Source organism: Hylobates moloch, unplaced genomic scaffold (genome assembly GCF_009828535.3).
Source record: "Hylobates moloch isolate HMO894 unplaced genomic scaffold, HMol_V3 SCAFFOLD_2, whole genome shotgun sequence".
Lineage (NCBI taxonomy): Eukaryota > Metazoa > Chordata > Mammalia > Primates > Hylobatidae > Hylobates > Hylobates moloch.
Genome location: NW_026652277.1, coordinates 153,805,168 through 153,817,486, shown reverse-complemented (window position 1 = coordinate 153,817,486; position 12,319 = coordinate 153,805,168). Strand labels below are relative to the sequence as shown.

At 40.6% G+C, this 12,319-nt stretch overlaps 1 protein-coding gene across 2 annotated transcripts in view; it reads right to left on the bottom strand.

The window, feature by feature from the left end:
* PDE7B (phosphodiesterase 7B) overlaps window positions 1-12,319 on the bottom strand; it is a 344,587-nt gene that overhangs the window by 156,461 nt on the left and 175,807 nt on the right. The window contains exon 1 of one of the 2 annotated variants that reach the window (XM_032159674.2): window positions 2,349-2,747. The exons of the other annotated variant lie outside the window; for it this stretch is intronic. Coding sequence (XP_032015565.1) covers window positions 2,349-2,586 — 238 coding nt within the window. The 5' untranslated portion in view covers window positions 2,587-2,747. Of the gene's footprint in view, window positions 1-2,348; window positions 2,748-12,319 lie in introns of those variants that run through there. 2 annotated transcript variants of the gene reach the window in all.

Sequence of the window (12,319 nt, the reverse complement as noted above, 5' to 3'; positions counted from 1 at the left end):
CGGAGTCTTGCTCTGTCGCCCAGGCTGGAGTGCAGTGGCGCTATCTCGGCTCACTGTAAGCTCCGCCTCCCGGGTTCACGCCATTCTCCTGCCTCAGCCTCCCGAGTAGCTGGGACTACAGGCGCCTGCGACCACGCCCGGCTAATTTTTTGTATTTTTAGTAGAGACGGGGTTTCACTGTGGTCTCGATCTCCTGACCTCGTGATCCGCCCGCCTCGGCCTCCCGAAGTGCTGGGATTACAGGCGTGAGCCACCGCGCCCGGCCTTAAATCACCACTTTCTAAAAACAAACAAAAAAATGCTAGAAGTTTTGAAATAGTCTTTAAGTGTTCCTGAGGGCCCCATTGTTGTTCTGCTGTGGTGAGAATGATGCAGCTGAAGACACCTGATGCTCGGAGGAAATGCAGCATCAGGGATAGGATGAGTGAGGAAGAAGGTAGGAGACAGTTTGGAAAGTGAAGCCACTCATCTTTGGGGTTGCATCCTATGACCTTCTGCTGCATAGATGGATGATGATGATAAAGTTTTATGCCCATTGCAGTAAGGATGAGCCCTCATCTCCCTGAGAGTGAGGAGGCACAGGAGGAAGAACAGGAGGCAAACACACATCCTTTGGAAAGGTGTTATAGAGCCTGTCTCCACACAGGCAGGCAAGCTCAACAGCAGACCAAGGTGCAGCTTCCCTGCGAATCCAAGTGGCTTCAGAGACAGTTTCCACTGAATGTGAGGCAGTGGTAGAGAGGTATAGTAAGACTCAACAAACCCTGCTTCATCATGTCCAGAACGGTGTGCCTTTTAAGTAATAAGAAGCTACAGGAGTTCTGCTTTCTCTCCAGAGTATTGCTTTTTCAGGAATTAGATGCTCACTAATATAGAATATAAATAATAATGTACACCTATCTCCACAGACATGCTAACAACTATTGCATTAGATAGTTTTCTCAAAGGGTGCAGTTTGTAATATGAATTTTAATCATTTAATTGACTGAAACAAACCTAAAGTGCTAAGAGTTGAAGTGTCAGAGTAAAATTTTCTGCCCAGGTGGGTTTTTCCATTTTTCTTACCCTATTCACATGCAATACTGGTTTAGCGTTACCTCATTTCATCTGACCAAGACCCATCTCCCTGGGCATCCTTCTCCCAATTGCCACATAAACCTCAGTTTTATTCGTTTCCCTCACTATCCTACGTACTCAAGGACTCATTGTTTACTGGAGATCAACCTTGTTTTTTTCTCCCTTTTAAATCTTTTCTTTTCCCAGAGTTTTAACTTCTTGATAATATTTTTTACAGATTATTAAGTCATAACTTAAAACGAGTTCCTGGCATAAATCATTAAAATCAAAACTAGCCAGATTTTTGTTTCCTACTCTGTTTCCATGAGAAAGGGAGAGGTAATTTTTGATGTATCTTTTCCATCTACCCCATCCCTCACCGCCAATGGCATGCCAGGATTCCACTGCATAGGGCTAGCCAAGACTTCAGATGCATAAACACACACTCATGTTCTTTCTTCTGAAGTGAACCCACCACTTTCCAAATATCTAGCAACATATTCCTCAAAGAAAGAGAGTGCCCTGTAGTCAGCTGTGGCTTTCTTAGTTTACGAAGCCCCCTGGGATCCTTCCCAGGCATGCTGGGTGTCTTGGTGGTGGTTGTATCCACTGTCAGAAACACAGTGAAGTTCTCCACAACCGTCCCAAACACAGCACATTCTTATGACAAGACAAAGTCCCTGGGAATCATTATTTCCACATTTGTGAGTGAGTTGATATCAATAAAGGTGTTTGTATTACTGACATTTGCCAAAGGGGAAACCAAGTCAAGAAAGTTTACCAACTTGCCCAGGACATAAAAAGCTTGCATGCCAAACTCAGTGCTGGGAACATAATACATGCTGTAAATGGCATAGTTAAAAATTGGAAAATGTATTTTACTTTACATAAAGAATGATAAAAAGCAACCCGAGGAGAATATTCTCCTAGGGATATCTCTAACTTGTTGACAAGAAATGTTAGAGTCAGGATGGCCATTAAAGAGCATCCAATTCCACCCCCTCCTCGGTGGGGACTGAAACTCAGGAAATTTGGCTTGTGCAAGCCCAAAGGGCAAGCATTTGTCAAGCTGAGTCCGGGACCCAAGTTTCTTGATTTCCAGTCAAATGCTCCTCCTACTAAATCACTCTTAATTTCAAGATGCATTTCTATCATAGAGCAGACATTTGGAAGTCACAGCCCTCGGACCTGATGCTACACAGTTCATCTTCCTATGGCTTGGACTCTCCAAAGAAGGGGAGTTAGTTATCAGACTTGGTCCTGTGACCTATTACACCCCATGGTCAATTTACCTGGAAAGCTGCGGAGAGCATCTTCATTGTCCAGAATGCCTCTCTGTTTGGTCGCCTGCAGCTCACTTTTGGATTTCCAAACCAGCTTTACCATTCTGATCATCTCTGGCAAGTCCCAGGGCAGCGGCCCCTGCTGGCACCCCGGCCGGCTTCCCGGGGAGGAGGGCAGCACAGCTTCTGGGCCTGTCCACCTCCTGCCTAGCTCTGCTGGGTGGAAATAGCGCTCTAGCACAGGCATTCTGTCTTGTGCCCCAGAAGAGGAGGTAGTGGTGGTGGTGGTGCTGCTGCTGCTGTTGCTGCTGCTGCTGTTTCTGTTGCTGCTGCTGCTGCTACCACAGGGGAAATTCTTCCCAGGCAGGGAAAAGCGAACCCTCGTAAGATCCTCTCCAGCTTTGGAAAGACAAGCCTCCTCCAGCCTGGCACAACCTCCCTGTCTCTTCAGGCCCTCCACAAACACTGCCGATGAGAGCGATTCACTTCCCTAGGTTTCTCACTGGTGAGAAACTGTTACTGTACTCCTTCCTTAGAGATAGAATGCATTTTTTTTCCCCTCCTCTCTCTGGCACTGAGTTCACAGCACTTAATTAATCCCAGGCTACAGCTGGAACGACAGCAGGGAGAGAAAAAAAAAAAAAGCCATCGAGGTTCTAGCATTTGCTTTTCCTCTTCTTTCTTCTGATTTATTTGTTCTCAGTTCTCTTTTGGTGCTTGTCAAAGTTTGTTGACTCTTAGCTCTTTGTCGGCTTAGCTCTTAAGGACTTCAGGCAAAGAAGCGGGGCTTCCCCTTTGCTAACCTCACAGAGGGGTTCCCCCCTTGCTGGAGGCCAGTTATCTGGAGGTGTCAGGAGAGGAGTCCCCCCTGTGGTACAGGCTCAGGCCCTGCAAGCCCCAAGGAGTTCTCAAAAAAACAGAGGAAGCTGAGCGTCTGCAGAACCAATCTGCAGCTGCTTCTCCCCGGAGGGCGTGATGGGGGTTGGGGGGCACCTTGCCCAGTCACCAAGACCAGTGCTGGGATGGGCTTGGTTGATCCTCAGTGCCTCAGTTTGATCACTCTCGCTCCTTCTCCACATCCCTCCCCCTTGTGTCATTTGGTTCTCAGCAAACCTATCTGGGTTATGACCTATTAGTCAAATCCCTTCATAACCTCAGCTGCCCTTCAGCTGGAAGGGAAATAACATTGAATCACATTCCACAGTTAACTCCAAAAGATGCGAATTCGGGAAGCATCAAGATCCTCATGCATACGGGCAGTGGCCTGCATAGCCTGGATATGTGGCTCAGGCTCGTTCAAAACCCATTTTCAAAGGAACAATCATTTTAAAGGATGTTCACAGGGGACATAAATGGCAGTGAAAGAAAGAAAAGAATGTTAACGATTCACCTTCTGGAGAGAGAGTGCTGTTGACTTATTATGTGGGCCACTGACTACTGTGTCCCCGACCTGAGAGTGGGTGAATTGAGGGCAACCTCAACCGTGGGCCATGCCTCTTGTTCCTAGTCTCAGAGATGGAGGCGCTAACCCTGAAAGTAAGAACCAATTCAACAAAAGGCGATGCCCCCTGTAGCTTATGTGAAAGGCCTTGGACAGAAACGAAAGTGGGGTAGTATTGTATTTGGCACTTTTGCCAGCAAATTGGGTTTGTAGGAACAATTTGAACTTGTACATTCAAGTGAATAGCCCCTGTTTTCTTGGAGAACATTGTAACAATCCCATCTTCCTCTCCTCTTCACATCTCCACATTGCAAAGTGCTTTATTTTGCTTGGCATGCCATTTTGCTGATGTATAATCTGTTGCTTCTGCTCTACATTCCTTTCAAGGCTGGTTTATCACACAATTATTTGATATTTCTTCATGGGAGAGAGGAGGAAACTTGGGGAAGAGGAGAAAGATCATTGTAAAGTGTGTTTTATTTTCATTACTCCCACCTCATTTTCTTTTTTTAAAGTTGAAACCAGCAAAGACAACTGTAATTTTATTGTTGTTTTATTATTTCTCTAAATCCATGGTTAATAAGTTTAGTTTTCCATACTGGATTAAGTGAATTTTCTTTTTTCTGGATGGAAAAGTATACTGGCAAACCTACTCTCCTTCCTAACAGGTAAAGAAGGGTCAAGAGGGTATAAAACAATAATAAAGACATTGAAGACACTGCTTTTATTGAATTTATATTGATCTAGCAGCTCTTTCTATAACAACCAGATATACATACAACACAATTAGGGAATAATCAGTGGTCTACTTGATTAGAAAGATGTGCCCTTCCTTATTCCCTCACTGATAAGAGATGAAAGGATTTAAGCATCAATTCAACACTTCCACCACTTTGACAGTCCTTATCTTACCCTTCCATTAGGCTGGGGGCATCAAGACTCTCTAGGATTGAGATGATTTTATTTAATAATTACAGGTAGACTGTTTTGCTTTATTATAATATTTCCTGAATAATGTCTTAAACTCACTCTTCAGTCACAAACTTCCTTGACATAGCAGCTGAAGAGTTTCCTAAGTGTTTGACTATTTTTATTTTTGTTCAGTTATTTTGCAATAGTACTTAGCATCAGGATATCCTGACCCTTGGAACAAAGGGGTTAAGAACAAAGAAAACAAATATATGATATAATATATCACATACACTAATGTACTAAGAACACAACACTTCATTGTTCATTTCTTCAAGAATGACTTTTTAAAAAAAATCCAAGGATATACATTTCCATTGTATCCTCTGTACTGTTTTATCTAGTTCCTTGTAAAAATATCTTAGAGAAATTACAAAATGTTGGATCACTGAGCACGAATACTTCCTAGTGGAGATGAGTCAGGGCCAAGCAATCACCATTTCACATTTTCATTCCCAAGGAGGAACCTACTTCATTTGAAGGTTTGAAAATTGGAAATATTTGCACAATTTAAAAAAAGTTCCCCCAATATGGTATTATTTTCATCCTGGAGTAGAAGGGCAAAAATACCACAAGAAAGGTCGTTCTCATGGTATTTCTGGCTCACATAGAAACAGGAAGTACAGGAAATCTTGCGAGAAAGCTTGGCTCAGAAATTTTTGGCTCAACTGCAGGTTCAAGAGATTGGGACAAACTGATGCGAGGCTAGTACTTGTTGGACTAAAACCTCTATACCATGTGAATTATCTGAAAGGTGGTTTTGTTACATTTTGTAGCTAGTATCTCACAGACTGGGATCTCTTTTGTTTTTCAGATAGTTACTTTAGAAGAGCATGCCTGTAAACCTATAATTTTCACTACTCAGTGGACATCATTCACCTTGATATGGTATCTGCAGCCAGAAGTTTGGATCACTGAGGGTGGGGAAAGGGTGGGGTTGTTATGTGATCAAAGGAATCATGGAACAGAGAAGACCCATCTAGGTAACCTGTGAGGAATCTTACACATGTTAATATCAGTAATTAATGGGCTGCAGACAGGACATTTTAAGACAGACTTTCAAAATAACCAAGTTCTTTTTCAGGCATTGTGAATCAACCCAAAATAATGAGAACTAACAAAGTCAAAACAGCTTGTTCCAATGGACAATGGACACCTAATTGTATCAAAAAGACTTTGCTGTTCCTGGAAGTACTGCTACTTGTTGAGGGTATGATGGCTTCATGGCTTCAAGGTTACTTTGAGGAGCTGGGGTGCCAGCTGTGCAGGCCCTGAGGGCCCAGGGTCCCAGAGGGGTGGTTGAAGTACACTCCAAGGCATCTGGAGGTGATGTTCTTACTGACAACGAGCAGGTGATTGGGTTGGAGAGGGACGTCATGATGGCTGCACGGAAGGGACTGGACCCATATAATATACTACCCCCAAAGGCAGCTTCAGGTACCAAAGAGGACCTTAATTTAGCCCCTCTCCTTCACCAGCAGTGGGCAGCATCTGTGAAGAGAATAGGGCCATCATCTGGTTTTGGCTGGACAAAGGTGAGCCCCAGTGATGCCCTGACTGGAAACTATTACAAATTGCCCCACCAGCTGGCCTACTGAGACCCTGCACTAAGTTACTCAAAATGTGCTATAAAGTTTCTTCTTTTCAATAAAAACTAGCCATTGCATTGGCTCCTTCTTCCAAAAACTAAAAATAAAAAGACTGTGCTGTGCGGTTGAAGCTATAAAAGAATTGATAACCCCAATACTAAAGTATACAACCAAGGAAAGTGTCAAAAATATAGTTGATTTAGAACCTGGATTATGTTGAAGAATTTTTGGTGTTCTGAGGGCTATGTAAAAATCTCGTAGACTATGGGTGCTCCAGTCACTAGGCAGATAAGCATTTATTATACATGATTTGTAAAATAAGGCATTTATAATGTTAAATATTTCTAAAAATTCTAGAGAATGTACCTTTAAAAAAAATGGAAACTTAGAAACATATATCCCTTGTCATTTTCTTTCACTTTGAATCTATTAATAGATTCTTACAAAACAAAAAGTTTAATAAAAATTTTCTCACTCAGATATTTTGGAATTGTTTTATACCCTTATTGACCCATATCTGTGGCCTGTGTTTTAGAAAAAAATGCAAACTATGGAGGGAGTTTATTTATTTTGTCCTGAACTTTCCATCAGTTCAAGTATGGATGTGTAAACACACATGCACGCACACACGCACACACAAGACCACTCTGCTTTTACAAATGCAATTCAAAAAAAAAAAATTCAAAATGAGCAGGGAAGTAAAAACAGATCTTTCAACTTGGTTCTATACAGTCTAAGTAGAAGAACTGCAAACAATTTAGGAGACATAGAAATGTGATAACTCTGGCCTTAGCTAATCTCAAGAAATAGTGCCAGCAAGTAGGAAAAATGATTTAGTCTACAGACCGACCCTACAAAGCAGCACATATTTCCATCGTCATGGGGCAAAGGGGGAGAGCGTGTGGGGCGAGATGAGGAAAGACAGGTGGGGCGAAGTAGGAGGAGTGTCTAAACCATACCCAATCATTCTCTTGTTCACTCTGCAAATGAATATTAACTGTGGGAGCAACAGCAGAAGGGAAGACCTTCTGTCCCAGCCTTTGGGTCCTTTTTCAGGTACTGGGGACCTGCCCGGCCTCTTGTGCCTTAATCTCTAGTTTTCAGTGTGAGTGACCTCTCCCTCCTTTACTTATTCATTTATTTTTGTATGTTTTAAGAGAGAAACTAGAATTTCAGCTAACATCACACTCTATCCTGCTAGCTATTAAAGATCTTAACTAATGCTAAGTTTACTGTCTCTGTGAATTTCCCAACAAAAACGGGTCCAGTGAGACAAAAGGTTGAGAACAACATGGCAGGAAGACTTGATTTTCTCTACTCAGCTCCTGCCTGCTGATGAATACAGCCTCCTATTCTGTCCCACTACTGAACATCTGATACTTCGGTGTGTGCCCCGGCACCCTCTGACTATAGCCTTTCTAGGATTTCAGGACTTATTTCTGATTGTGAAAGATCATAGTGGTGGTAGAGTACACTTTTCAGAATTTCACATTCAAGTGTGTCAACTTCTTAGAAAACAGCTACAACAAGGAAATCTCTAAAGTAACTCTCTAAGACTACTTATCTGAGAGTTACAAAAACTGGGTTTTGATCTATACTCACCACTGAGCTTTGCCCCAAATTTGGAGCCTTATCTATAAATGGGTATGATGGCAATAAACATTTTATCCATCACACTGGGACCTTGAAAGGATTAAATAAGACTAGAATGTCAGTTATTTTTAAACTGTAATGTGCTATAAAAATTTAATATCGTTATTTTTAAGCTATATGATATCACAGTTGACAAGTTCATTAAAAACAAATTTTGGCTATCCTTTCCTGGGATCTGTTAGAAAGCTGCAAAGTCAAGCCCTTCCACCCTTGAAGTAGGTCTCACTTCGGAAATTTGGGTTCCCCAGTGAGAATGCAGGAGTAAAGGAAATCAAAGGCAGGGCTGTTGGATATAGGGTATTGGGGAGTGACCTGTGGCAGAAGATAGTAGGAGATTTGATGGTCGCAAGGTCCTTAAGGTAGGCCTGGTGAAAGTACAAATGAGAATAGACAGATACAGAACAACGTATGTGGCTCATAAGATAAATAATCTTTGTAAGTGCATTTTGGAGGTTATGATAAAAGCCCAGGAATCATGTCTCATGTGATTCTCATGTGATTCTCATGTCACAGGGTCTCATCTGGCATGATATTTATCATGTATTATGTAGTGCTCTAGTTAATGCTGTATAGGTTCTCTTAATAGGGAATTTTGTTTTTAGTCCAAAGTAACTAAACACAAAATGTGTTTGATGTTCGTGAGCTGTGCAGCTTTGTGTCATATGCTGTGGTAGTGAACATGTGTCTTCAGGCCCCCTACTGGCCTCATTTCCCTAGACAAACTGACGAGGGCCTCAATGTTTTGTTTGGAGTCTTTATTTCTCAAACATTTTTATAACTTTGATTGCTCCTAACTGATCTCTGTTTAATTTGTAAGTGTGCTTAAAAGAAATGTAGTGTGTAGAATCAAGTGTGATGTTTAAAAAGTGGCCCCTACAAAGTCTGAAATATGTTAATTTTTTTAAATAAGTGAGATGCATAAATTTTGAATGCTCTCAAGAATTTGACCAGGTTAAGAAGATCTCAAGGAGACTGGAGGAGAGATTATCCAGACATTCTCAAAAAACTGCTGGAAAATGCCTGAGTGAGTGTTCTTTCCTCTTAATCTAATAAAAATAAACTAGACCACTAATAAGATACAGAAATATTTTTTATATAAATGACATAACAAAAGGAAAGTGAGAAAATGATGAGGAATCAAGCCTTCTAACAAGATTTCTTTTTGTCCTTGACATTCATATTTATGTAATCCAAAGTCAATTTGGAAGAAGGAGATTTCAACTGTTCCACGTGTATTGCGTGTGATCCTGCTGCCTCTTCCACTTAATTTTTATTTCCTCTCTTTCACTCATTACCTCCTGGTAATTATGAATTACATAGAACAGCTATGCCAAATGGTATCTCCTAGAGGCTATTCTAGATCAAGGCTTCTCAAATATTCATGTGCATTTGAATAACCTGGAGATCCCATTACAATGCAGATTTCTGATTCCAGAATTCTGGTCGGGACCTGAGACTCTACATTTCTAACAGGTTTCCTGGGGATGTCAACGTTGTTGGTCGTGACCACACTCTGAATAGCAAGGCTAGAGTATAACGACGTGGCAAGGATTTTATGCCTGTTCCATATTAGTTATTTATGAAAGAAAATGCAGCAACCATCCCAGTCTTTTCAGATATACCTATTAGGACTTCTAAAAACAATCATGCTGGCGCAGGCCAAATACTCTCAGTGGAAAGAAGCAACCAGAACTGCTAGGTAAGAACAAAGGCTGTATCCAGGGACATTGAACCATAGCTTGTCAATTTTGTTTTATTCTTTTTTTTCCCCTTATGGGTTAACTTTAAAGATAAGATTGACTATCAACTATAAGCCCATGCAATAAATATATGTGATGGAATCTTAAAGAATTTCATAAACAAATACTATTTTTGACAGTCTTTTCTCATCAAATGTCAAATGCAATTTAGTTAGGCCAGTTGCTCCATGACTCCTTCTTTCCAGCATTTTGTTGCACCCCTCCTGCTATTTTCAGAATGGTTGGAATACAGGCAAGGCTCTGAGTCTTTGATCTCCATCATCAGGGATACTTTCAGCAAGACCTGCTCTTTCATTTGGTTTATTAAAGATTTATGTAAAGTGGTCTTTCCATGAAGCCTGGTAATCTTTCCCACTGTGATATTCCAGGCATGAGTGAATGGTGACCAGATGATTCCTCAAAGAAATAAAGATGGAAAAAAAGGGAAGCAGGCATTCATGGTGCTGTAGCCAGTGGCCAATGGTGGTGCTGATTCAGATAAATCTACAGCAATGTCAGTCTCAGCGAAACATACACACACAACACACGCACACACACACACACACACACAACACATGCACACACACACACATAACATAAAAGTTGAATCAAGTAAACTTTGCCATAGGTTGCATTCTTTAACAGGTTTCAGCTGGAATTCATGCGCCCTAGGCACAGTATTCATGGGAAAATGATGCCAGAAGCAAGAGACATGTGAAATCAGCTAGAAGACCAGGGTAACTAAGAGCATGGGTCTAGAACATTACCAGATTTATATGATTAAAAATTTGTACAGTTAACTAAATAAGAACGCTTAGAATAAATGAAAGCATCTGCTGGTAATTGGAAACACAGTTCACTGTATTATTTTTTCCATTGTCTTTCCTGATTCTTTCTAAGGCTAAGTGCTTTGCTATGGTTATGAACACCGATATTTCCTGATATACATAATCCAGGGGAGTAACTAAATAATAAGAAAGTTGGAAGATATTGCATTAAAAACTAGCATACAGAATGTTTTATTATTTCTGGTAATTTTAGGAGTTGTTTTCCCCAGTAATGGCAGGAGAATTTAGAGTGAAAATTAAAGGGGTGGTCATTTAACATATAGTATGTATACAACACGTTCTTTGCATGGTATAGTACAGGGATTCCTACTGAACCCTTTTTGTTTGATAGTCAGTGTTGCTAGAAGAATTATTGCACCATAATCAAGGAAAAAAAGCCCAGCACTCTAGAATATTTGACAACTTTGACATGTGTATAAGATCTTTATTATCAAAAGATTCTCTAAGAATTTCACTTTGGTAATTTTTTTTCACCCCACATTGAAATTTTAACTACATTTTTCTCCTTCTATTTTGAAAATTACTTTAAAATGATTGCATATCTTTCTATTTATAGGATATGGATACTAACTGATCCTGCTCTATTTGCTTATTTGGACCTCTGGGTCTATCTACTCTTTGTCCTCCGTGATCTTCCTGGACCTATTTTGTGGTCTGCTGATAAGATTTCTTGTATTCCATGTTTTCTGAGACATCTTTGCATTTGACATCAACATTCTTTTGTCCACTTAGGTGCAAGGTAAAATACACCCACCTCTGACTTGCATATGTTCATATACTTTGCTGATTTTATGTTTGTGTGTCTCAATTAGAATATCAAGGGTCAACTTCAAGCCACAGATAACTGGGCTTTTAATAAATGCCTTTTAAATGCTGTTATTACTTTTTTTTTCCTGGTTTCAAACTTTGAGGAGGCAATTGATGAGGCTACTATTAAACTGTGTGTTTCCATTTTATGAGGCCAGCATCGTCCTGATACCAAAGCCTGGCAGAGACATAACCAAAAAAGAGAATTTCAGACCAATATCCTAGATGAACATTGAGGCAAAAATCCTCAATAAAATACTGGCAAACCGAATCCAGCAGCACATCAAAAAGCTTATCCACCATGATCAAGTGGGCTTCATCCCTGGGATGCAAGGCTGGTTCAACATACGCAAATCAATAAATGTAATCCAGCATATAAACAGAACCAAACACAAAAACCACATGATTGTCTCAATAGATGCAGAAAAGGCCTTTGACAAAATTCAACAACTCTTCATGCTAAAAACTCTCAATAAATTAGGTATTGATGGGACGTATCTCAATAAGAGCTATCTATGACAAACCCACAGCCAATATCATACTGAATGGGCAAAAACTGAAAGCATTCCCTTTGAAAACTGGCACAAGACAGGGATGCCCTCTCTCACCACTCCTATTCAACATAGTGCTGGAAGTTCTGACCAGGGCAATCAGGCAGGAGAAGGAAATAAAGGGTATTCAATTAGGAAAAGAGGAAGTCAAGTTGTCCCTGTTTGCAGATGATATGATTGTATATTTAGAAAACCCCATTGTCTCAGCCCAAAATCTCCTTAAGCTGATTAGCAACTTCAGCAAAGTCTCAGGATACAAAATCAATGTACAAAAATCATAAGCATTCTTGTACACCAATCACAGACAAACAGAGAGCCAAACAATGAGTGAACTCCCATTCACAATTGCTTCAAAGAGAATAAAATACCTAGCAATCCAACTT